We start from the raw sequence: 26,045 nt of genomic DNA on the forward strand, positions 1-26,045 counted from the left end.
AAATAGATAGTTTCTAATTTAGAATATAAAGAATCATGCATGGATGTCGCTAAGTGAAGAAAAAATTCCAAAGTTTCTAACCAAATGGTGTCAAAGGTTTTTTTTTAAGAATTTCACCACTTCAGCACTGTATAAGAGAGGCCTAAAATGAAGGGACATTGCTGTGAATTTTCACCAGGATCATCTATGTCTGATGCCAATTGATCTTCTGGCCTTTTTCAGATTTTTTAGCTAGTCCTAGTACTGCTTCCTATCTTCATTGGGAAACAGAATAAGATGCTACTATTGGAATCCAACACCTGTGTAGTGATTGGAACCAGGTGGAACTTGTTGAATACAAGATCCATGATTGGGGTTGATAGAGTGGGCTAACAAGGATACCTTGGCTGACCTATATGAACAGGAGATCTAAAATTTCCTCAGTTCAGGGGTTAACTTTGAACTGGCTGGCCACAGCCAGCGTACCGTGCACAAGTAAATAGGGGTGACTTAGTGACAGGATACCGGCCTCTGTGCAGTTTTTCAGCAGTGATGAGAGTGGGATCCGAGGCTGGCCCACAGCAGAATCCCACAACAAAGCTGAGCATCAGACAAAGAGCTAGCAAATTCTTCAGGATCTGGGCCGGCAAGCCATTGTAGTTGCTGCTGGTATGTGGATTCAATACAATACAGGAGCCCTACAAGGCCTGACTTGATTAAGAAAACTCATAGGCTTGTGTCCAGAGAGTGCACACCCTGAAAAGTACCCCACATGTGGGTGGACACAATTAAATTGCTTAGCAATGTCCAAATCTAAACTGATTAAAATTAATGTTTAGTTAAATGGGCACCCTGTTTCCATGGAGGTTGATGCCAGCACAACTGTATCTGTGGTTGCAGAACCTGTCTTTAACAAGATTTGCTTGGGATTCCAACCCTTAAGATTGTAGAAGACCTCAGCTTGACTGAGAAACTACACTGGACAACCATTACAGATTAAAGCTATAACATTGGTTTTGACCTCCTGTGAGAAACAGTTGGTGCAGTTACCACTGATAGTAGTAAAAGGCTCAGTCCCAAGCCTTTTGGGGTGGAATTGGTTGAAAAAGATTCACCTAGATTGGCTCAACATGTTTTGATTACAAAATGGCTGCCTCAGTGAAGTTGTAGTGAAATTTCAGGAAGGGCTTGGGACTGTCAAAGGGGTCAAAGCTGCATTACATGTTGACCAGGAAGCAATTCCAAGATTTTGCAAGGCTCACCATCTACTTTGTGGGCAAAAGTAGGGGAGGAAATCAGGAGGCTAAAGAGTGAAGGAATTATCAAAACAGAGATAATGGGAACTGCAGATGATGGAGAATCCAAGATAACAAAGTGTGAGGCTGGATGAACACAGCAGGCCAAGCAGCATCTCAGGAGCACAAAAGCTGACGTTTCAGGCCTAGACCCTTCGTCAGAGAGGGGGATGGGGTGAGGGGGAGATGGACCGAAGGTGGATAGAGGAGAAGATAGGTGGAGAGGAGGATATAGGTGAGGAGGGGATAGGTCAGTCCGGGAGGAAGGACAGGTCAAGGAGGCAGGATGAGGTTGGTAGGTGGGAAATGGAGGTGCGGCTTGAGGTGGGAGGAGGGGATAGGTGAGAGGAAGAACAGGTTAGGGAGGTGGGGACGAGCTGGTCTGGTATTGGGAAGCAGTGGGGGGAGGGGATGAGCTGGGCTGTTTTGGGATGCAGTGGAGGAAGGGGAGATTTTGAAGCTTGTGAAGTCCACATTGATACCATTGGGCTGCAAGGTTCCCAATCACTCCCATCCCAGGCCCCAAGATGACTTTCCATATTAAGCAGATGTTCACCTGCACATCTGCCAATGTGGTATACTATATCCACTGTGCCCGTTGTGGCTTCCTCTACATTGGGAAAACCAAGCGGAGGCTTGGGGACCACTTTGCAGAACACCTCCACTCGGCTCGCAATAAACAACTGCACCTCCAAGTCGCAAACCATTTTAACTCCCCCTCCCATTCCTTAGACGACATGTCCATCATGGGCCTCCTGCAGTGCCACAATGATGCCACCTGAAGGTTGCAGGAACAGCGACTCATATTCTGCTTGGGAACCCTGCAGCCCAATGGTATCAATGTGGACTTCACAAGGTTCAAAATCTCCCTCTCCCCCATTGCATCCCAAAACCAGCCCAGCTTGTCCCCTCCCCCCACTGCTTCCCAAAACCAGCCAAGCTCGTCCCCGCCTCCCTAACCTGTTCTTCCTCTCACCTATCCCCTCCTCCCACCTCAAGCCGCACCTCCATTTCGCACCTACCAACCTCATCCCACCTCCTTGGCCTGTCCGTCCTCCTCGGACTGTCCTAACCCCTCCCCACCTCCCCACCTATCCCCTCCTCTCCACCTATCTTCTCCGCTATCTGTCTTCGGTCCACCTCCCCCTCTCTCCCTATTTATTTCAGAACCCTCTCCCCATCTCCCTCTCTGATGAAGGGTCTAGGCCCGAAAAGTCAGCTTTTGTGCTCCTGAGATGCTGTTTGGCCTGCTGTGTTCATCCAGCCTCACACTTTGTCATCTTGGATTATCAAAACAGTCCAGTTTGTGGGATGGGCAGCACCATTCACACTGATTGCGAAGCCTGACGATTCAGTTCACCTTTGTGGGGATTTTAAGCAAACAGTGAATTGCTTCTGACAGCTGGATAAATACCAATCCCTCACATAGAGGACTGGTAAACAAAGTTAGTTGGGGGTGTGGGTGGGGGGAGTGGTGGTGTGCTGCTGTCCTTTACAAAGCTGGACATGAGCCACACGTACCTGCAATTGGCATTGGATGAGGAGCCTCAGAATTGCTACACAATTAACACCCACAAAGATTTATATCAATATACAAGACTGTTACTTGGTGTCTCATCGGCCTGTGCCTTTTTCCAGTGGACCATGTAGAACATATTACAAGGGCTGTCTCAGATTGCCATTTATCTGGATGATATGCTAATAACTGGGAAGACTAATAAAGAGAACTATCCCCCACTCCGGTGCAGGAACTCCCCATGTACATTTAGGACATTACCCATGGCTTCCACCTCTTCCAGGACTTTCAATTCCGCAGCCCCTAAAACCTCATCTTCACCATGTACATCCAGTCCCTGTACACTTGTATCCCCCATGCAGATGGCCTAAAATCCTCCATTTCTTCCTCTCTCGCAGGCCCAATCAGACCCCCTCCACCAACACCCTCATCCACTTAATGGAACTTGTCCTTACCCTCAACAACTTTTCCTTTAACCCCTCCCACTTCCTACAAACTGAAGGGTTGAGTACAAGTCTGAGCTCTGCCTGCCTCATTGTAGGATATTTGGAACAGCCCCCTTTCCACTGTTACGCTGGCAACATCCCTCACCTCTTCCTTTGATTCATCTATGACTGTATTGGTGCTGCTTCATGCTCCCATGCGAGACTTGAACAGTTCGTCAACTTTACTAACACCTTTCACCCCAACCTCAAATTCACCTGGACCATCTCTGATACTTCCCTCCCCTTCCTGGACCTCTCTGTCTCCATATCCTGTAACCATCTCAGCACCAACATCTATTTCAAATCCACCGACTCACATAACTAGCCTTGACTACACCACTCCTGCAAGAATGAGATTCTTTACCCCCAATTCCTCTAGCTCTTCAACATCTGCTCCCAAGATGTTACACTCATGGACATCCCAGATGTCCTTCTACTTCAAGCACCCCCCTCCATTGATCGAAAATGCCCTCAACTGCATCTCATTTTTCCCGCACTTCTGCCTTCAAAACCCCTCCCCCCAACAAAATTAAGGACCGAATCCTCCCTATCCTCACATACCATCCCACCAACCTCCACATCCAGTGCATCATCCTCTGCTACCTCCACCACCTACAATTCAATGCCATGACCAACGAGGTATTTCCCTCTCCACCCCATCTGCCTTTCATAGGGACCACTCACTCTGTGACTCCCTCTTCGCTGCACACACCCCACCAACCCCATCACACCTGGCACCTTTCCCTACAACTGCACAAAGTACCACATATATCCCTAGACCTCCCCTCTCACCCCCATCCAAGGCCGCAAACAATCTTTCCATATCTGACAGGGATTCGCCTGTCCATCTTCCAACCTGGTCTACTGAATCCGTTGCTCCTGATGTGGTCTCTACATCAGTGGGAACAAGTGCAGACCTGGTCACCAATTAGCGAAGGATGTGCCCTCTGTATGCTATAAATCAACACCACCTTCTAGTAGCCAACCATTTTAACTCCTCCTCCCACTCTCTGGGTGGCATGTCCATCCTGGGCTTCCTCCAGGGTCACAATGATGTCACAAGAAAATTGGAGGAACAACACCTCATTTTCCACCTCGGGAGCTTACAGCCCAATGGCCTCAATGTAGAATTCACCATTTTCAAAATCTCCGCATCCCCCGGTCTCATCCCATGTCCGATCCTCCCTTTTATCCCCATCTCCTTGACTGAGACAACTTGTTCATCTTCCTCCCCATCTAAACCTCCCCAGTCTTCCCACTGACCAATTCCCACTACCCCAACCTGCATCCACCTATCACCACCTACCTTCCCCCAGCCCCACCCCTCTTCCTTCTATTTATTTCCCAGCTCCCTTGCTCCTCCCCATTCTTGATGAAGGGTCCCAACCCAAAAGATCAACTTTCTTGGTCCTTTGATGCCGTCTGACCTGTTGTGTTCTTCCAGCTCCACATTGTATTGACCCCAAGTGACCTACTTGGGTTGCAAAGTCAACAAAACTGGGTTACTCCCATTGGAAGATAAATTGAGGGTGATTAAATGAGCCCCAGCTCCCAGATCTCTGTGGGACCTTGGGTCTTTCCTTGGATTACGCAAAATTCACATGTAACCTGGCCTCCATCCTGAACAAAGGTCAGCCTTGGAAATAGTTGCATAGCCAAGAAGCCTTTAGGGAAGTGAGAAAGTAGCTATCGTAATCTCACATATTGGCACAGTATGTTCCAAAGCAAGAGGTAGTTCTGGCATGCGATGCCTTTTCATATAGTATCAGGGTAGTGTTTGCTCACTGATGGCCCAATAGAGAGGAACACCTGTAATGTATGCTTCCCAGACTTCAGCTGATGCCGAATGCAAATATGTCCAGATAGAGAAGGAAGGTTTAGCAGGCGTCTTTGGTGTGAGAAATTTCCACCAGAACCTTTACAGATGGGAATTTGTCATAGTAGCTGATCACATACCACTGCTAGGGCTACTGAAGGAAGACAAGGTGGTGCCACCCATTGCTTCGGGTAGAATTTAGCATTGAGCCCTTATTCTCAGAACACCATCCAGGAAGCCAAATGGTTAAGGCGGATGCCCTGAGCTGCCTCCCACCGGCAGATACTCTACCAGTGGTGCCTTCCTTGGAAGAGTCTATTTTGGTTTCAAACTTTCTGGACACCCTTCCAGACATGGCTGACAATTTTTGATTTTGGGACACAAATAGATCCTGTCCTAGCAAAACTATAACAGCTGGTGGTAATGGGGGAAACAGAAGGGCTATCACTATCAGGATTGAAACCTTTCTAGACTGGTTGAGACCAGATCGCTATAGCAGACAGCATATTACTATGGGGAGCAAGGGTGATAAAGGTTGCCACCAGATTCTGGCTGAACTCTACCAGGGTCATCCAGGGGTTTCCAAGATGAAATTGCTAGCAAGAAGCTAAGTCTGCTGGCTAGGGTTGGATGTTGACTTAGCTGCATTGGTGGGAAAGTGCACAGAGTGCCAACAACGACAAAAATTGCCATCAGTGTCGACCATACATTCATGGGAATGGCCAGGTAAGCCCTGGACCCGGTTACATGTTGACTATGCTGGTCCTTTCATGGGCTCAATGTTCCTGGTCATTGTGGATGTCCATTCAAAGAGGTTTAGTGTGCATAGAGTTCATTTGACCATCTCAGGGATGATGTCTGTGAAGCTCCGAGCATCATTCATGATACACGGACACCCAGAGGTATTGGTCAAGGACAATGAGCTGTCATTTACTAGCAGGGAGTTTGAATATTTCCTAAAGTCGAATGGTATTCAGCACATGAGAAAAGCTCCAAATCATCTATCATCCAACAGCCTAGCAGAAAGAGCAGTCCAAACATTGAAGGCGGGCTTAAAGAAATAGCCTACAGTATTAATGATTATCTAACTGTCCCAGTTCCTTTTCAATTATAGGACCAGCCCACAAGCAACAACAGGGCCAGCTCCAGCAGAGTTGCTGATGGGGCGAAGACTCCATAGTAGTTTAAACCTGATACTTCCAGAACTGGAGAGGAGAGTGAGATGGAGGTAGGAACGCCCATGCTGGTCACTTGTCTCCTCTAAGCAAGAGAGACAATTTAATTCAGGGAACAAAGTTTGGTGCTGGAAACAGGGAAATGGCCCTGTATGGGCATGAGGCGAGGTTGACATGAGGTCAGATCCTGTTACTTACAAAGTTCAGGTAGATGAGGCAGTCCTAAACAAACATATGGATTACCTGAAAGCTGATACTTCACAAATAGGGCAGGAACAAAACAAACCTGGCCCCTCAGAACAACCAGAAACCATGCCAGAAATTGTAGGTTCTCCCCCTTTATCAAATGTCAAGGAAACCTCAGAGTCCATGATAGGTGCAGCCGGGATGTCGATACTGCCAGAAGAAGTGGAGGAAACTTTCCCAAGATGCTCCAGATGTAAGAGATGGTCTACCATTTGGTACATATTGCCAATGTCAGAGTCTGAGTCAGAGGAACAAGGACCTGGAGCAAAAACATCACAAGAAAAGCTACAAGAGAAGGACCAGGCTCACATTCCCGGACTTAGTGGGGAGGGATGTAATGATTGTAATCAGGTAGAAAATTCTGGACTACAAGATGTTAGCAAGAAGCTACGTCTGGTGGCCAGGGATGGATGACTACAAGATCCTTAACTGGGCTTGTTAACCTGGGCCAATCAGGAAGCCCTAGCTGACCAATATTAACATGGGATTTAGAATCCCCTCAGTTCAGGGGATTGACTCCAAGCTGGCTGGTCAAGGCAACTGCACTTTGCTCGAGTATATTAAGAGTGACTTGGTGATGGGATACCAGCACTTGTGCAGATACTTCAAGCCGCATCAACTTATAGGGCCAAAGCAGCATTGTCACAATTTTCTATTCAGTTTCCTTTACTGTGGCCACCAAATTACTACCAATAAGGAATTCCTATACTTGAGGGCCTACTGTGTGCCAGACACCTTCTTCTTGGTTTTGTGTCACTCAGTAAAATTGAGACCAATGCATAAATGCACATGAAATAATAATACCTCAGATTTCTGACACTTTAACTTCATAATTTTACTTAATCTAAATGTTCATTTGATTTAAGATGGGTAGGGCTCTGTTGTGAAAGGTTCCCACCCAAATTTTTGCCTCTACCTGCCCAGTCTACCTACTGTAATACCTGTGGCATCACAAAGAAAAATCTTAACAAGTTTCAGCAAACGATTACATGCAGTTTAGCCTCAATCGTAGAAAGAAATATGGAAAAGGGAAACAGAGCAGAACAGGAAGAGCAGCTGGAAAATGGATGCAGTGAGGGGCCCGTTGCAGAGAGCGCTCAGGCAACAGTCTTCCTATCTGAACTTCAGCTCAGAAGAGCGTCTGATACTTTTATATTTCCATAAGGGCATTTTTGTTGAAATCTGCCATGTGCTACAACCAAACCTGAGAACTAGACCAAGACACCACATTACTCGTGGCTGAAGTGATCATGGTGATAAACTTTTATGTGCCTATCTCCTTTCAGGCTGCACTTGGAAATATTTGTAACATTGAAGTAGCTGCTTGGTGTATTCAGTTATTCTATATATTTGTATATTCATTATATTTCATTCTCTGTTGCCAGAAAGAAGCATGAAGAGTCAGCATTGTCCTTTGCTAGAATGCAGGCTTTGCCATGATGCAAAGTCTCACTAATTGCATGCACATCACTTTATTGTCCACTCTGCCCTAAATCAGAATACGAAAAGGTTTTACTTCTTTCATGTCCAACAGCTTTGTGACCAAAGACCAAATTTGCAGGTCAATGCCTATTACTCTGGCAATTTCCATGATGCCTTCATTCTGCCCCAGTCTGCTGCCAGCTATTTTTATGCCATTATGACAAACCAAAAGGTGGCTACTTGGTATCAAGAGCTATCCATTTGCTGCATGACTGATGATTTGGGTGCACAACTCATGCACATGTGTGTGGCATGCATGTAATGCTGCCATACTAAACGTGATTGAGCAAACCATTTGCATCCTCAGTCGAAGCTTTACATCTCTCTTTGTAGCAGGAGTGTGAGGAGAATGAAAAGGAGAAGCAGTCTAGACAGCCCTTTTTGCATGGGACATCAGGCAAGAGCTCATCTGAATACAATGTCAGTAATGGCAACCTCAATTCACCACTCACCAACAATTCTCCCACCTTACCTTCCCTCTGTCACTGGCCACTATAGACCTGCTTGACCACAATGTAAAAATAAAAGCCATCGCTAGGTAAACATTCCAAGCCAATTTTTAAAAGTCAAGTCATTCAATACTGCAAATGGAAGTCAACCCATCATGCTTGATTATTCGCTCAGCACCAGTCTTCCACGTGTCTTTGTCTACACCAGAGTTCATACAGTACTATTCTAGGAGGGGTAATAAGCTAAGTAAGAGACTATTGGCTTTCAATGGATCTTGCTATCTGGACACTTCATTATTTCAGCATAGGCATCAGAAGCTTGGTCTGGCAGGCAACAGTAAGGCGCTGCAGGGTACAGAAGGCTAAATATTGTCTTACTGAGAGGACAGGAGGTATGTGTTCCATGATGCCTCTGCCCCTGGGCAATTGCCTCAGAAGTCCTGATAATGTGTTGGAAGGTGAATTGACAGATGTCTGTGACATTCTGAAAACCCCTTAGCACAATGAAGTCATGGTGGAAAAAAGTTGACTTTACAAGAACAAAGTCTGATCTTCCACTGCAGCACTCAGATGTTTCGTGGTCTCTATTTGTTGTTGGGACATTGATCTTCAGTCACTGGATCATGCTTGAGCACACAACTGTGCTAATGAAGGTCAGCGTTTTCATAACTTCAAGGAAGGGTTCAGTGCCATGATAGTGCTTGGTTGCTTCAAATTATTTTAATGTAAGTTTTCTAGTAGGAGGAAACTAGAGCACACCCACACAGACATGCCACCTGAGGCTGGAACCCAGGTCCCTGTTACTGAGATACAGCAGTGCTAACCACTGAGCCACCATAAAGCTCTTATTTGATTCCACTGCAGCAGACCTCAGGTGCAACTTTGCTGTCTGGTGAACTTATACCTACTAATGTTACCCTTTCCTATTGTCTAAGCTACATAGAGATCCAGGTTCAAATCCCACCATAGCAGTTGGTGGAATTTGAATTCAATTTTTAAAAAAAAATTGGAATTAAGAATCCACTGAAAACCATGAAACCACTGTCAATTATCACAAAGACCCATCTGGCTCACTAATGTTCTTCAGGGAAGGAAATCTGCCATTCTCACCTGATCTGGCCTACACGTGACTCCAGGCCCACCGCAATGTGGTTGATGCTCAATTGCCATCTGAAATGGCCGAGCAAGCCATTCAGTTGTACCAACCACTACAAAGTCTCAAAGAAATGAAACCGGATGGACCATCTAACAGCGACCTGGAACTGGAAAAGAAAACAATGAAAACAACCCTATCGACCTGCAAAATCCTCCTTACTGACAGCTCAGCCCTAGTGCCAAAATTGGGAGAGCTGTCTCAAAATCTAATCATGCAACAGCCTAAAATAGTCATACTTGTGGAATCATACCTTATAGATAATGTCCTAGACACCACCATCACCGTACCTCGAAATGTCCAGTCCCACGGGCAGGGCAGATCCATCACAGGTCTTGGCACAGTGGTATATGGTCGAGAAGGAGTTGTCTTGCAATATAACTTCACTTTAAACATGGACAAGGAAACTGCTGATTAATTCGTACCATCCTCCCATGGCTGATGAATTGGTGCTCCTTCATGTTGAACATTTGGAGGAAGCACTGAGAATGGCAAGAAGCCAAAATATACCTTGGGTGGGGAAATTTCAATGTCCACCATTAAGAGTGGCTCAGCAGCAGTACTGTTGATCGAGCTGTTTGGGTCCTAAAGGACACAGCTGCTAGACTGGGTCTGCGGCAGGTGATGAGGGAACCAACAAGAGGGAAAAACATATTTTACTTCATCCTTGCCAATCTGCTAGCTGCAAATGCATCTGTCCATGACGGTATCAGTAAGAGTGACCACTGCACAGTCCTCATAGAGGCAAAGTCTCACCTTCATATTGTGAATAACCTCCATTGTGTTGTGTGGCACTGTACTGTGCTAAATGGTACAGACTTTGAAGATCTAGCAATTCAAGACCAGGCAACCATGAGACATTGTGGGCAATCACCAGTAGCAGAATTGTACTCCAGCACAATCTGGAGCCTCATGGCCCAGCATATCCTCCAATCAATCATTACCATCAGGCCAGGGGATCAATTTGGTTCAATGGAGAGTATGACAGGAAAAGTACCAGTCATACCTGAAAATGAGGTGTCAACCTGATGAAGCTACAAAAGAGGATTACTTGCTTGCCAAACAGCACAAGCAGCATGTGATTGACAGAGCTAGGTGATCCCACAACTAGCAATCATATACAGCTCCGCAGTCATGCCACATCCAGTCTTGCCTGGTGGTGGACAATTAGACAACTCTTTGGAGGCCGAGGCTCTACAGATACCCTATCCTCAATGATGGAAGAGCCCAGTACGTCAGTGCAAAAGATAAGGCTGAAGCATTTGCAGTAATCTTCAGCCAGAAGCATCAAATGGATGATTTATCTCAGCCTCCTCCACTGGTCCCCAGTATCACAGATACCAACCTTCAGCCAATTTGATTTATTCCACGTGATATCAAGAAACGGTTAGAGGCTCTGGATACTGCAAAAGTTATGGGCCCTGACAACATTCCAGCAAAAGTACCGAAGACTTGTGCTCCAGAACTTGCCACTCCCTTGGCCAAGCTCTTCCAGTACAGTAACAACACTGGCATTTACCTGACAATCTGGAAGATTACCCAGGTATACCCTATACATAAAATGCAGGACAAATCGAGCCTGGCCAATTACTGCCCCATCAGTATACTCCCAACCATCAGTGAAGTGATGGAAAGTGCCATCAACAGTGCTATCAAGCAGCACTTGTTCAGCAGTAACCTGCTCAGTGATGCCCAGTTAGGGTTCTGTCAGGGCCACTCAGCTCCTGACCTCATTATGGCATTGGCTCAAACATGGACAAAGAACTGGATTTTAGATGTGAGATGAGAGTGATAGCCCTTGACATCAAGCCACATTCGACCAAGTGTGACATCAAGGAGCCCTGGAAAAACTGGAATCAATGGCTTTTGGGGGCAAACTTTCTGCTGGCTGGAATCATACTGGGCAGGTAGGAAGATGGTCATAGTTGTTGAAGGTCAATCAAATCAGTTCCAGGACATCTGTGCAGGAATTCCTCAGCCCAACCATTTTTAGCTGCCTCATCAAAAACTTTCCCTCCATCACAAGGTCGGAAGTGGGGATGTTTGCCGATGATTGCACAATGTTCAGCACCATTTCCAGTTCTTCAGATGCTGAAGCAGTTCATGTCCAAAAGCAACAAGATCTGGACAATATCCAAGCTTGGGTTGACAACTGGCAAGTAACATTCACGACTCAGATGCCAGGCTATGACCTATAAGAGACACCCTAACCATAGGCCCTTGACATTCAATGATGTTACCATGGATGAATCCCCCACTATCAGCATCCTGGGGGTTACCATTGATTAGAAACTCAACTGGACTTGCCCCATAAACACAGTGGCTACAAGAGCAGGTCAGAGGCTAAGCAAACAGTGGCGAATAACTCACCTCCAGATTCTCCAAAGTCTGCCCACCATCTACAAGGCACAATTCAGGAGTGTGATGGAATGCTCGCCACTTGCCTGGATGGATGAAGCTCCAACAATGCTCAAGAACCCAGGACAAAGCAGCATTTGTCCTGATTTCTTGAGTGTTGTTGGAACTGCATCCATTGCATCCACACCCTTCATCATCAATGCTCAGTAGCAGCAGTGTGTACTATCTACAAGATGCACTGCAGAAATTTGCCAAAGATCCTCAGCCAGCACCTTCCAAAGCCACGACCACTTCCATCTAGAAGGACAAGGGCAGCAGGTACATGGGCACCCCACCACCATCAAGTTCCCCTCAAAGCCACTCACCATCATGACTTGAAATATATCATTGTTTCTTCACTGTTATTGGGGCAATATCCTGGAATTCCCTCCCTAATGGCATTGTGGGTCAACTCACAGCAAATAGATTGCCGCAGTTCAGGAAGGCAGCTGACTACTGCCTTCCCAAGGACAATTAGGGATGGACAATAAGTACTGGTCAGCCAGTGACAGCAACATCACACAAATAAGTATATAAAATAACGTTGCGTGTCAGTTCTTCTCAGTGTCTCATCATATGCAGGTCACAACATTACACTTTTAAAAAATGATATAGTGCTTGTACTTGAGCTAGTGGCTGACAGTTTGGAATCACTTAACAGCGTTGCAGCTTTGTCTCTGCCTTTTTACTGTTCCTGAACTCTCTGCCCAGGTTGCAGTCCTTGCATATATATCCAGGTTGCACACTGTGCATATATGAAAAGAGAAAAGAATAAAGATACAGTGTAAGATTATGATGTGATTGGGGCACAAAATAAGAGATGCATGCTAAGTACTGGAAAATGGGATTAGAATAGTTGCTTATGACCAGCATACACCTGCTGGGCTAAAGAGCCTCCTTCTGTGTTGGAGACAGAAGACTTGATAAATAAGTCCAGAGGGCTGTAGGGAAGTACTTTCTATGTTAGGTAGGATTTGACATTTGAAGATTCATTCTCTAATTTTGATAATAAACTTCTTGCGGTTCTGGATTCAGGTCCTCGAGACTCCTGGCAGTAACATCCATGGGCGGCGGTGTGGCTCAGTGGTTAGCACTGCTGTCCAACAGCACCAGGAACCTGGGTTCAATTCCAGTCTTGAGTGACTGTCAATGTGGAGTTTCATATTCTTGAGTCTGTGTGGATTTCCTCCAGGTGCTCTGCTTTCTTCCCATTGTCCAAAGATATGCAGGTTAGGTGGGTTGGCCATGCTAGATTTTCCATAGTGTCTAGGAAATGTGCATGGGGTTAGCCATGGGAAATGTGGGGTTATGGGGATAGGGTAGAGGTCTGGGTGAGATGCTCTTTGGTGGGGGTCGGTGCAGAGTCAATGGACCAAATGGCCCCTTTCCCACACTTTAGTGATTCCATCATATTTGCTCTCACTCCTCCTGAGCTATAGTTCGGAGGGTCTCCTGCACTCTTCTCTGACCTGCCCCCACCTCCTCAACTACTTTCCTTTGTATTAGAACAGCATCCACAAGTCTCAGAACCTGTACTTGGCTGGATCCTGTGGGATCCATCACTTTGAGGTCTTTGGCCAAGAGTATCTCAGCAGACAGAATAGGGATCTTAGCAGCCTGTTTCAACATCAGTTGATGTCCAGTAGTTTCTTCACATAGGAGGAAGGAACAAGATCTGGACAATATTCAAGATTGGATTGGCAACTGGCAAGTAGTCTCCATGCCTCAAAAGCCAGGCTAAGACCTATAAAAGGAAGAGAAGAGAGTTGTAGGTTATCAATAATGTTACAGGATGTTTGTTAAAATATTATTTTATTAAGTTTCCTTTCATTTATAAAATTGTAGAGAATTTATTATTTGCATCACTTTTCTGTGTTGGTTATTATGGACTCATGAATTGAAGGGGAGACAACAGTTGAACATGCACATGGCTAGATGGCTGATTGTAGTGCTGCACTGTATCAGCTCGGTGGTGCAGGGAATATTGGGCCAACAAATGGAATGATTAATTTGCTTGTGGATGCAATGGGTGCAGCTCCAACAACACTCAAGAAACCAGGACCAATGCTGCAGCAGAACCTTTGTGTGCTATTAAAAATTTCCTAGCAGCCTAACCACCAATATGAGTGGCTAATGTGGCATTGAAGGCCCCATCTTCAATTTTCTCCTCCTTTCATCAGATATTGCGTGATCAGCAGTTTATTTGTCCTCCACCCGTTCACTTGCTGCTGTTATATTATACAGCAGTTAGTTGTATGATTTGAGTTGACAATCATTACCAGCTTGTGTTGAGGGAGATTGCTGTCACAAAGTGAATTTTAACAAGAAGAGACTCCTGTCTTAAACACAATGTAATTTTTAAATTCAGTCACGGATATCTGACTGGCCAGAATTTTTATCACCTGTCCCTAACTGTTCTTGAGAAATTGGTGATGAGCTGCCTTCTTGAATCACTGAGTTTATGTGTTCCAGGTAGACCCACAATATCCTTAGAAAGGGAATTCTAGAGCTTTACCTCAGTAACGGTGAAAGGACAGCAATATATTTCCAACTCAGGGTGATACATGGCTTGGAGGGAAACTTTCAAGTCGTGGTATTCCCATGTATCTGCTGCCCTTGACCTTCTAGATGGAAGTGGTCATAGGTTTGGAAGGTACTGCCTAAGGATCATTGGTGAATTTCTGCAGTGCATCTTGTAGATAGTACACACTGCTACTAGTGAGTGTTGGTGGTGGAGGGAGTGAATGTTTGTGGATGTGGTATGATCAAGTGGCCTGCTTTGACCTGGATGGTGTCGAACTTCTTCAGTGCATGTTAGCAAATAGATATGTTACATTAATAGTATTAATACATCTACTAAGGCTACAAAGATACCTAGGAGATAGATCCTCACATCTCAAGATTCTGAGCTGTCAATTGGAAAGTTAATATTTTCAGGGATCCTTTGTGACTTGATAAAGTTTGAAAGCCACTTTTCTAAGTGGATATAAATTAATGCTTTATCTTCAGAGAACAAAGTCTGAACAAAGTCTGACCAGGGGCTCCTCAATTTCTTTAAAACCAATAATCTCTGGTGAAAGGGTAAATGTTCATTTAATGAGAGTATAGTTACCAAGTCTGAACATGTGAGTGTCCCACAGTAGATGTACATCCAACCTACACCATAGAGTGTTGAACATAAGCAATGAAGTGTACCTTGACTTAAAGCTTATATGTATTACAATAAAAATTATCATAACATTAATTGTCACACTTTGTTGAGTGAACTAAAATGAGAATTCTTGTGCATACATTCATTCGCCATGGGTGATTTCATATTTATGCCCGAGAAAATTTGAAGTGCAGACACAGGATTGATCATCTCTTCACATGTAAGCATTGCCTATCACCATTTCTGTTGACTATTACCTCTCATTGTCACTTAACATTTTATTACAACATCGCTTATTTATCAGGACTGTGTTACCAGTTTCCTTGACAGACCTCCTTTTACTAAGTACTGCTTTGATAGGTAGCCAACTGCACGTGTGTGGACAATGCAATCTGGAAGCTAATGGGAAATTAGTCAGCATAGTGATTCCTGTTATCTGAAGGAGTGTCATGTGCACACTTCTAAGACTCATCCTGCCAAACTCTTCAACAGGAAACTGATAGTTTGGAAAACAACTGCCATTAATTGTGGATCACACCTTTTTGGAGACACTTGACAACTACCATTCCACCGGTCTTTCATGAGTTCCTCGTCACCTTTCCTTGAAAAAAAGTCTTTAAATGAGTTTAAACCTGATAATATGTGTATGGCAGACCATTTTTTTGAGAATAAAGTTATTCAGGTGATACTGATTTTAATGCAATTGTTAAATTACTTACCTCTCATTTGCATTACAAATTACATGAAATATTATAAATATTAAACCTGGAAAAAATCCTACAGTGCAAATTTTCTGGTCCTGCACTGATGTTCTTTCTGTTCCTGGTTTTGAGAATAGATGTAATCATGTTGCTGCAGAATGCTCAAAGTTGTTGAAGTGTACCATATCACCTCCCTTCATGGAAAATCATATGAAGAAAAACATCATAAATTCATCAGGGAATGGTCAGCATTTAAAGTATTTAAAGCTCTGAAGGACAAGAATGTCAGAGTTTGTGTCACGTTCTTCCCAAGCAGACTATTAAAGTTATTTGGCAGAATACCTCATCACCAAAACTTATAAACCATGGCACAATTTAGCTGATGCCCTTTCCATCAGATCTTTCTTATACATCTGGACTCTCAAGCCGTCTGTACATTACTGACAAAATGGTTGTGGCGGGGAAGAAAGTGTTGTACATCTCCATGAGAAATTTTTCCTTTTTGAAGATGATTTGGAGAGTTATGGAATCTTTTTTGTTGAAGTTCTTCCCAGGTAGCTCCATGAACCAGGACCTTTTGCTTTACATGTTGTTTCCAGAGAAACACACATACAGATCAGCTGTAACTGAAGGAACATCAACTGGTGAAAGACTCATGTTGGTCTGCATATAACCTGTGGGTTTTCCTGTAGCAGAGGTGCATTGTGGAGAAATGTTGCTGTTTAAGGCCTTTCCTTCATAATGCACTGAGCACTAGAAACTGTTTAGAAATCCTGAAGTTGAATATCTAGCTAAGAATGTACCTTGCGAATATCAAAAACATTGAAATTGTATTGCTGCACCTCAGAGAGGTACATATTGTATGAAGAAAAGTTGAATTTTATTACATTTTCTCCAATTTTCAAGTTCAAAAAATGTTTTTCAATGTACTTTTACAAATTTTATAAACAAAGGACATTTTGGGGGAAAAAGTTGATATGTTTCCTTATTCCTGAATGCGGGCAACCGTGCTGAAGAAAGGTAATGAAATGTTAACTCTGCTTTCTCTCCACAGATGTTGCCAGACCTGCTGAGTTTTCCAGCATTTTCTGTTCTTGTTTCTTTAATTCCGTCCTTCACAGCATCTTGGGGGTATCTTTTCCACATGGAAGATAATGATTCTCAAAAATGGCTCAATACACTTTCTGAGCTGCAACTAAGATGGGCAATAAATGTTACCCTTGCTAGGGACAAACATATCTTTGGGGTAAAGATGCTACCAGATCAGTTTTGAGTTTTCCAGCAATTTGTTTTTATTTTTGATTTACAGTACCTGCAGTTATTCGTTTTTTTTTAGTTTTTTGACAGTGTTCTTTTATCAAATTATCTAATGTGCCTCTATTGTAATGTTTTCTTAACTTCTCATAATACTTTCAGAGGCGGCCAAGTGTACTAGCATTTTATGTGCTCAAACGTGGTTCAGTTATCAATAAACTAATTGATTATTTGATCATTAATCATCACTTATAAATGTTGTTATATTGCTTTTAACTCTTAAGTTCTAACATTTTAAGTTTAGCCGTTTGATAAATATGAAGCAAAGGAATAATTGAATATATCTGTCATTTTACTTACATTACCTATAAGTTTACTGAATGTATCGTTTCTTGGCCATTTCCAATGCTTTCTGAATTTTCATTTTTTTCTGCAGAATATAGTTTCTCCTCTCCCGCTAACATCTTGGACTTCTAAAAAATTAACTTTTCATGTATTTTGATCATATATTGTAAAACATATACAGGGTTGAGATTTAATATAACAAAGTATACACTAAATTACGTGTAAAGAGAAAGGGAATGGGTCTAAATGGTTAGTTCTTTCAAAGATGCAAAGGATAGAGTAGTGCCCTATGTTGGAGCCTGTTTGATTTGTGATATTCGGGTGGATAGTTACATATTTAAACACATTTATTTTTATCCATATGACAATTATATGCATACAAATGTTTATAATCTCTTTAGGTCTGTGCATTTGCCTTGATCACAGTAAAAACATTTATAGTTTATATGGATGTGTGCATTATTTGTAATCTATATGGATATGTGCATTTGTCTTGGGTAACCTGGTACAACTGTCCGATTCCCAGCCCTTGCCGAGTGGAGCGCGCACGCGCAGTTGCAGCCGCTCGGAGGCCATGTTTGGCTCCAGTGTTGGGTTGTGATTTTTTTTAGGGTTCCGGGAAGAAGCTGTTGTTGTGGGGAAGGACAGGATTTGCTGTTTGTCGGCCCGTTCGTTGGAGGCTTTCTCCTTACTCCCTGCTGTTTTGGCTATGTGTGCTGCATGTAAGAGGGGTGGGGATGATTGAGAGGCGCTTCCACCTCCCGCAGGAAGGTCCCGCCGACCCCCCGCACTTATTCTAGTTGTTTCTGTCCGGAGCCACCATGTCTTCCCACTCTCAGGGAAGCTTCGACCTATCTCGGAGGAACCCGCAGGAGGACTTCGAGTTGATCCAGAGGATCGGGAGCGGCACCTACGGCGATGTTTACAAGGTTTGTGCACTACGTTCGAGCCCCAGGACATACTAGGCCCGAGCGGGTAGAATGGCCTCTTGTGGGAGTGGGGTGGCAGGGCAGGGTTTTAGACTCTTAAACCCGTCAGGGCAGAGGCCATCACGGTGTGTGAACTGACGGGATGGCCCATCTTTTTGCTGTGAGGTGGGGGCGAGCAGATTTGTTTATCTGGCGGTGGCTTGCAGCCGCAAGGAGCGATGTGCGTCTTAGCGCGACTGCGTTGGTGTCTCTGTTTAATAATTTAAAGTATTTATATACACAAGGCCTCAAATTGCTTAAAACTCCCTCCTTTGTGGCCTCCGCCACTGTTTGTTGTGAGGGAATTTCAGGCCGGATCCGGTTAATATCATGGCTACTGGGCTAGTAACAATGTGCGAGTTAAAATCCCACAAAAGATACACTGAAATGTTATTCCGCTTTGTTTTAAAAACCTGGAAATAGTGAAGTCAGTGTACAGCAAATATGAAAATCGATAAATTTATTGTCAAAATACGAGTGACGCCCTTGGGGAAGAAAATCTTTTGTTCCCACCCCGGTCTGGCTTGTGTAAGAGAAATTTTTAACAAGAAATTTGATGAGACGTTTGCAAAACATGGGTCTGGATAGAAAGGGTAGGGCCAAAACTGTTATTGTTGACGGTGCGTTAATATCCACCGGACACTGATTTACGGTGACTGGAAAGAAGCGAGGGTGATATAAGGAGAAACTTTTCATGCAAGAATGTTTAGGATCTGGTCCGTATACTCCCAACTGAACACGTGGTGGAGGCAGAATCATTCAGGACCTTCAGAAGAGACTTGGATAGTCAACTAAATTGGTGGGAGGTGGTGGGAAGTGAAGCACAATGAAGAAAAAGTGTGGGAAAGGGACTGTAAATTGTTCTTCCATACAGCTGGCATGAGCACACTGAGGTAAATGGTCTTTTGGCCTGTTGTGACCAACCTCTGAATGTATACTATGGTATGGCACTCCAATCCTTCACCAATTTGTCAGCTGTTAATTACAGTAGTGATCTAACTGGCCATTGTTGGTGAGGCAACTAGGAGTGGGCAGTACATGAGATAATGGGAACTGCAGATGCTGGAGAATCCAAGATAGTAAAATGTGAGGCTGGATGAACACAGCAGACCAAGCAGCATCTCAGGAGCACAAAAGCTGACATTTCGGGCCTAGACCCTTCATCAGAGAGGGGGATGGGGTGAGGGTTCTGGAATAAATAGGGAGAGAGGGGGAGGCGGACCGAAGATGGAGAGAAAAGAAGATAGGTGGAGCAAGTATAGGTAGGGAGCTTTTGTGCTCCTGAGATGCTGCTTGGCCTGCTGTGTTCATCCAGCCTCACATTTTATTATCTTGGAATCTCCAGCATCTGCAGTTCCCATTATCTCTCATAGGTAGGGAGGGGATAGGTCAGTCCAGGGAAGACGGACAGGTCAAGGAGGTGGGATGAGGTTAGTAGGTAGATGGGGGTGCGGCTTGGGGTGGGAGGAAGGGATGGGTGAGAGGAAGAACAGGTTAGGGAGGCAGAGACAGGTTGGACTGGTTTTGGGATGCATTGGGTGGAGGGGAAGAGCTGGGCTGGTTGTGTGGTGCTGTGGGGGGAGGGGATGAACTGGGCTGGTTTAGGGATGCGGTGGGGGAAGGGGAGATTTTGAAACTGGTGAAGTCCACATTGATACCATTAGGCTGCAGGGTTCCCAGGTGGAATATGAGTTGCTGTTCCTGCAACCTTCGGGTGGCATCATTGTGGCAGTGCAGGAGGCCCATGATGGACATGTCATCTAAAGAATGGGAGGGGGAGTGGAAATGGTTTGCGACTGGGAGGTGCAGTTGTTTGTTGCGAACTGAGCGGAGGTGTTCTGCAAAGTGGTCCCCAAGCCTCTGCTTGGTTTCCCCAATGTAGAGGAAGCCACACCGGGCACAGTGGATGCAGTACATGCTGGCTGTGCTGAGATGCTCTCACTCTGTGAATAAATGTATGAAAAATTCCACGAAACGTTGATGTGTGAGTTGTGCTATTGTGTCATTTGCTGGAACTCAAGTTATTCCAAAGATAATCATGTTGGAAATGTTTAAATATCTTTTCTCCATTACTGACCCTTAAAATCAATAACAGTGTTAAATTTGCTGTGTTTTTTGATTGATAGCTACATAAACCTACATAAACCATAAAACTAAGGGTTATTGAGAGGAGTTACAGGGAGGTAGTCGCTCCTCAAGTACAGGAAAAAGGCAGATGGGTTACGGTCAGGGGACGGAAAGGGAACCGGCAGGCACTGCAGGGATCCCCTGTGGCCATTTCCCTCAACAATAAGTATACCGTTTTGGATACTGTTGTGGAGGGGACTTACCAGGGGAAAGCAGTGGGGCACAGGGCTCTGGCACAGAGTCTGTCCCTGCTGCTCAGAAGGGAAGGGGGAAGAGGAGCAGAGCATTAGTCATTGGGGACTCCATAGTTAGGGGGACAGATAGGAGGTTCTTTGGGGACAAGAGAGACTCACAGTTGGTGTGTTGCCTCCCAGGTGCCAGGGTGCGTGATGTCTCTGATCGTGTTTTTGGGATCCTTAAGGGGGAGGGGGAGCAGCCCCAAGTCGTGGTCCACATTGGCACCAACCACATAGGTAGGAAGAGAGATGGGGATTTAAGGCAGAAATTCAGGGAGCTAGGATGGAAGCTGAGAGCTAGGATGAACAGAGTTGTCTCTGGTTTGTTGCCCATGCCACGTGCTAGTGAGGCGAGGAATAGGGAGAGAGAGGAGTTGAATGCGCGGCTACAGGGATGGTGCAGGACGGAGGGTTTTGGATTCTTGGATAATTGGGGCTCTTTATGGGGTAGGTGGGACCTCTACAAGCAAGATGGTCTTCACCTGAACCAGAGGGATACCGATATCCTGGGGGGGAAATTCGCTAAGGCTATTCTGGTGGGTTTAAACTAATTCAGCAGGGGGATGGGGACCAAAATTGTAGTTCGACTATAGAAAAGGTTGAGAGTAGGGTGGTCTGAAATAAAGTTTCAGGGAAGCAAGATGGCTCCGGCAAGCAAGAAGTTGGTTTGAAGTGTGTCTACTTCAATGCCAGGAGCGTCTGGAATAAGGTGGGTGAACTTGCAGCATAGGTTGGTACCTGGGACTTTGATGTTGTGGCCATTTCAGAGACATGGATAGAGCAGGGACAGGAATGGTTGTTGCAGGTTCCGGGATTTAGATGTTTCAGTAAGAACAGAGAAGATGGTAAAAGTGGCGGAGGTGTGGCGTTGTTGGTCAAGGACAGTATTACAGTTGCAGAAAGGATGTTTGGGGACTCGTCAACTGAGGTAGTATGGGCTGAGGTTAGAAACAGGAAAGGAGAGGTCACCCTGTTGGGAGTTTTCTATAGGCCTCCGAATAGTTCCAGAGATGTAGAGGAAAGGATAGCAAAGATGATTCTCGATAGGAGTGAGAGAGATGGGGTAGTTGTCATGGGGGACTTCAACTTTCCAAGTATTGACTGGGAACACGATAGTTCGAGTACTATAGATGGGTCAGTTTTTGTACCGAGTATGCAGGAGGGCTTCCTGACACAGTATGTAGATAGGCCAACAAGGGGCGAAGCCACATTAGATTTGCTACTGGGTAATGAGCCCGGCCAGGTGTTAGATTTGGAAGTAGGTGAGCACTTTGGTGATAGTGATCACAATTCTGTTATGTTTACTTTAGTTATGGAAAGGGATAGGTGCATACCACTAGGCAAGAGTTATAGCTGGAGGAAAGGCAATTACGATGAGATTAGGCAAGATTTAGGGAGCATAGGATGGGGAAGGAAACTGCAGGGGATGAGCACAGTAGAAATGTGGAACTTATTCAAGGAAAAGCTCCTGTGTGTCCTAGATAAGTACGTACCTGTCGGGCAGGGAGGAAGCTGTAGATTGCGGGAGCCGTGGTTTACAAAGGAGGTGGAATCTCTGGTCAAGAGGAAGAAGAAGGCTTATGTTAGGATGAGATGTGAAGGCTCAGTTAGGGCACTTGAGGGCTACGAGGTAGCCAGGAAAGACCTAAAGAGAGAGCTCAGAAGAGCCAGGAGGAGACATGAGAAGTTGTTGGCGGATAGGATCAGGGTAAACCCTAAGGCTTTCTATAGGTATTTAAGGAATAAAAGAATGACGAAAGTAAGATTAGGCCCAATCAAGGATAGTAGTGGTAAGTTGTGTGTGGAGTCAGATGAGATAGGGGAAGTGCTAAATGAATATTTTTCAACAGTATTCACTCTAGAAAACGATAATGTTGTCGAGGAGAATACTGAGATACAGGCTACTCGACTAGGTGGGATTGAGGTTCACACGGAAGAGCTATTAGAAATCCTTCAGAGGGTGAAGATAGATAAGTCCCCTGGGCCGGATGGGATTTATCCTCGGATCCTCTGGGAAGCCAGGGAGGAGATTGCCGAGCCTTTGGCATTGATCTTTAACTCTACAGGAATAGTGCCAGATGACTGTAGGATAGCAAATGTGGTTCCCCTGTTCAAGAAGGGGAGTAGAGACAACCCTGGTAATTATAGACCAGTGAGCCTTACCTCGGTTGTTGGTAAAGTGTTGGAAAAGGTTATAAGGGATAGGATTTATAATCTTCTAGAAAAGAATAAATTGATTAGGGATAGTCAGCACGGTTTTGTGAAGGGAAGGTCGTGCCTCATAAACCTTATTGAGTTCTTTGAGAAGGTGACCATACAGTTAGATGAGAGTAAACTGGTTGATGTGGTGTATATGGATTTCAGCAAGGCGTTCGATAAGGTTCCCCACAATAGGCTATTGTACAAAATGCGGAGGAATGGAATTGTGGGAGATATAGCAGTTTGGATCGGAAATTGGCTTGCTGAAAGAAGACAGAGGGTGGTAGTTGATGGGAAATGTTCATCCTGGAGAGCAGTTACTAGTGGTGTACCGCAAGGGTCGGTATTGGGTCCACTGCTGTTTGTCATTTTTTATAAATGACCTGGATGAGGGCATAGAAGGATGGGTTAGTAAATTTGCAGACGACATTAAGGTCGGTGGAGTTGTGGATAGTGACAAAGGATGCTGTAGGTTGCAGAGAGACATAGATAAGCTGCAGAGCTGGGCTGAGAGGTGGCAAATAGAGTTTAATGCAGACAAGTGTGGGGTGATGCACTTTGGTAGGAGTAACCAGAAGGCAAAGTACAGGGCTAATGGTAAGATTCTTAGCAGTGTAGATGAGCAGAGAGATCTCGGTGTCCATGAACACAGATCCTTGAAAGTTGCCACCCAGGTTGACAGGGCTGTTAAGAAGGCATACAGTGTTTTAGCTTTTATTAATAGAGGGATTGAGTTCCGGAACCAAGAAGTTATGGTGAAGCTGTACAAAACTCTGGTGCGGCCGCACTTGGAGTATTGCGTACAGTTCTGGTACCGCATTTATAAGAAGGATGTGGAAGCCTTGGAAGGGGTGCAGAGGAGATTTACTAGGATGTTGCCTGGTATGGAGGGAAGGTCTTACGAGGAAAGGCTGACGGACTTGAGGCTGTTTTCGTTAGAGAGAAGAAGGTTGAGAGGTGACTTAATTGAAACATATAAAATAATCAGAGGGTTAGATAGGGTGGATAGGGAGAGCCTTTTTCCTAGGATGGTGACAGTGAGCACGAGGGGGCATAGCTTTAAATTGAGGGGTGAAAGACATAGGACAGATGTCAGAGGTAGTTTCTTTACTCGGTAGTAAGGGAATGGAACGCTTTGCCTGCAACGGTAGTAGATTCGCCAACTTTAGTTACATTTTAATTCGTCATTGGACAAGCATATGGATGCACATGGAATAGTGTAGGTTAGATGGGCGAGAGATCGGTATGACAGGTCAGCACAACATCGAGGGCCGAAGGGCCTGTACTGTGCTGTAATGTTCTATAAACAATACACAACAGTGCTAGAGGGCTCAAAAGTAGTCAAGTTTTTAGGCTACCCAATTAGCTCTGTGAATTTCATTGGAGTCTTTAACTTCAGTTAAGTAATCAAATGATCTGACAGCCAGACAGGTTCCTTGTTGATATTTTAGTTCATGAAACAACAGTAAATGTATGAGCCTATTAATATTAATTTTATGTACTTTATGCAATACTATGGTTTCAATACAAGTTCACCAATTTATTTAAAATGGCTTGAAAATTTTGTTGGTAATGCAACAGATCATGCTCCCAATGGGTTTCTATTAAAAAATTAGTTATGCACAGTGTTGGGAAGGTACGGAGAATTTTTATCAGATATTGGTACTATCTTGCTTTCTATCCATCTCCGTGCTTGCTACATTACATTCTGATGTTACTGAGTGAATTTGCCACTGGAAGGTTGGCAGGACGACAATTTTGTTATTGCAGCAGATTTCAAATTCTTATTCTTGGTGCTGAAGAATATATCATTAATGCAGGAATTTAGACATATGGTGTAAGATTGTTTGGCAAAATCTTTTCCCTTTTGATTCGGCTTTGACATTTTGGGGTGTTAGATTTTGCTGTCACTCTTTAGCTGCTATTCTGACTTTGGATTAGTCTGCCCTTTGTTTAAAAAAAACTTGACCATTTTGTGAATTTTTTTGCTGCTTTAATTGCAGTTAATTTGGAAAATGTTCATAGGTGTTTAAGCTTTTGTAGAGGCATCCACTTTAATTAGGACCTAAGCTAGATACCATAATGGTCTTTCAAAGATTCTTGTGGTTTTCTTCTGTTTTGCTTTGAGTAAAAATTTATTAGGTAGTACAGAGACTTGGCGTAATCTTAAAATGAGTTTAAATATGCAACTGGTTGTTCATTATTTCTTCCTATTTTAAGTAACAGATTCAGACAGTGGCATCGAGTAGCTTTTTTGAGTAATTGTCTCTCTGCAAATTACATTTACTTTTTTGCTAGTCACAATTAAAGATGACAGGAGAGATAAACTAGGGTGTTTATAGGCCTGTAATTTAACATCAATGGTACGAACTTAGAATTGATTCTTCTGGATAGAGTGACTAAGCATTTGGCAAACGTTGGTTGATCAGAGATCCAGCAAGGCTTTGTAAATGCAAGTTGCGTATCTAATTGAATATTTTTAAGGAGATGAATGAGATGGTAGATAAGGGAATGTTTGTAAACGTTGTTCATGCAGATCTGTAGAAAGCATTTGATAAAGCTTGTGTGTAAGAGATAGTTAATAGAAATGAGTGTGCATAAAATGGAATCAATCTCTTAGATGGCATGAAGGAGACAGACGGAAACTCCATTGAAGAAAAGAGCAAAACTCAAATTAACTCATCATTAATCTTTGGTATTTTGTGCAGTTAGATGAAGAAATGAAATGTAGTCGAGAAAATCCTTGTTTAAAAGAATAATGCATATTTTAGCATAGTGTAACTATGCATTTTGTGAAGGGGTTGTTATCCCTGTCTGTGATCTGGAAGGCACAGATTCCAGTCCCACCTGCTTGAGAGGTGAACCACAACATTTCTGAACAGGTTGACAAAATATATGTACATCCACTGAGATCGTAGTAACTGCCGATGCTGGAGTCTGAGGTAACAAGGTATGGAGCTGGAGGAACACAGCAGGCCAGGCGGCATCAGAGGAGCAGGAAAGCTGACGGCTTAGTTATGAACCCTTCTTCAGAAATGTACATCCACAGACCACTTACCCTCCTTGCCTTC

General features: G+C 44.2%; 1 protein-coding gene across 12 annotated transcripts in view; it reads left to right on the forward strand.

The window, feature by feature from the left end:
* Positions 1-18,000: 18,000 nt before the first annotated feature.
* Positions 18,001-26,045, forward strand: part of map4k3a (mitogen-activated protein kinase kinase kinase kinase 3a) — a 229,454-nt gene continuing 221,409 nt past the window's right edge. For all 12 annotated transcript variants that reach the window (XM_048536080.2, XM_048536081.2, XM_059648405.1 and 9 more), the window contains exon 1: positions 18,001-18,373. In XM_048536080.2, the coding sequence (XP_048392037.1) occupies positions 18,266-18,373 (108 nt within the window). In that variant the 5' untranslated portion in view covers positions 18,001-18,265. The remainder of the gene's footprint in view (positions 18,374-26,045) is intronic.

Source organism: Stegostoma tigrinum, chromosome 9 (assembly GCF_030684315.1).
Source record: "Stegostoma tigrinum isolate sSteTig4 chromosome 9, sSteTig4.hap1, whole genome shotgun sequence".
Taxonomy (NCBI): domain Eukaryota; kingdom Metazoa; phylum Chordata; class Chondrichthyes; order Orectolobiformes; family Stegostomatidae; genus Stegostoma; species Stegostoma tigrinum.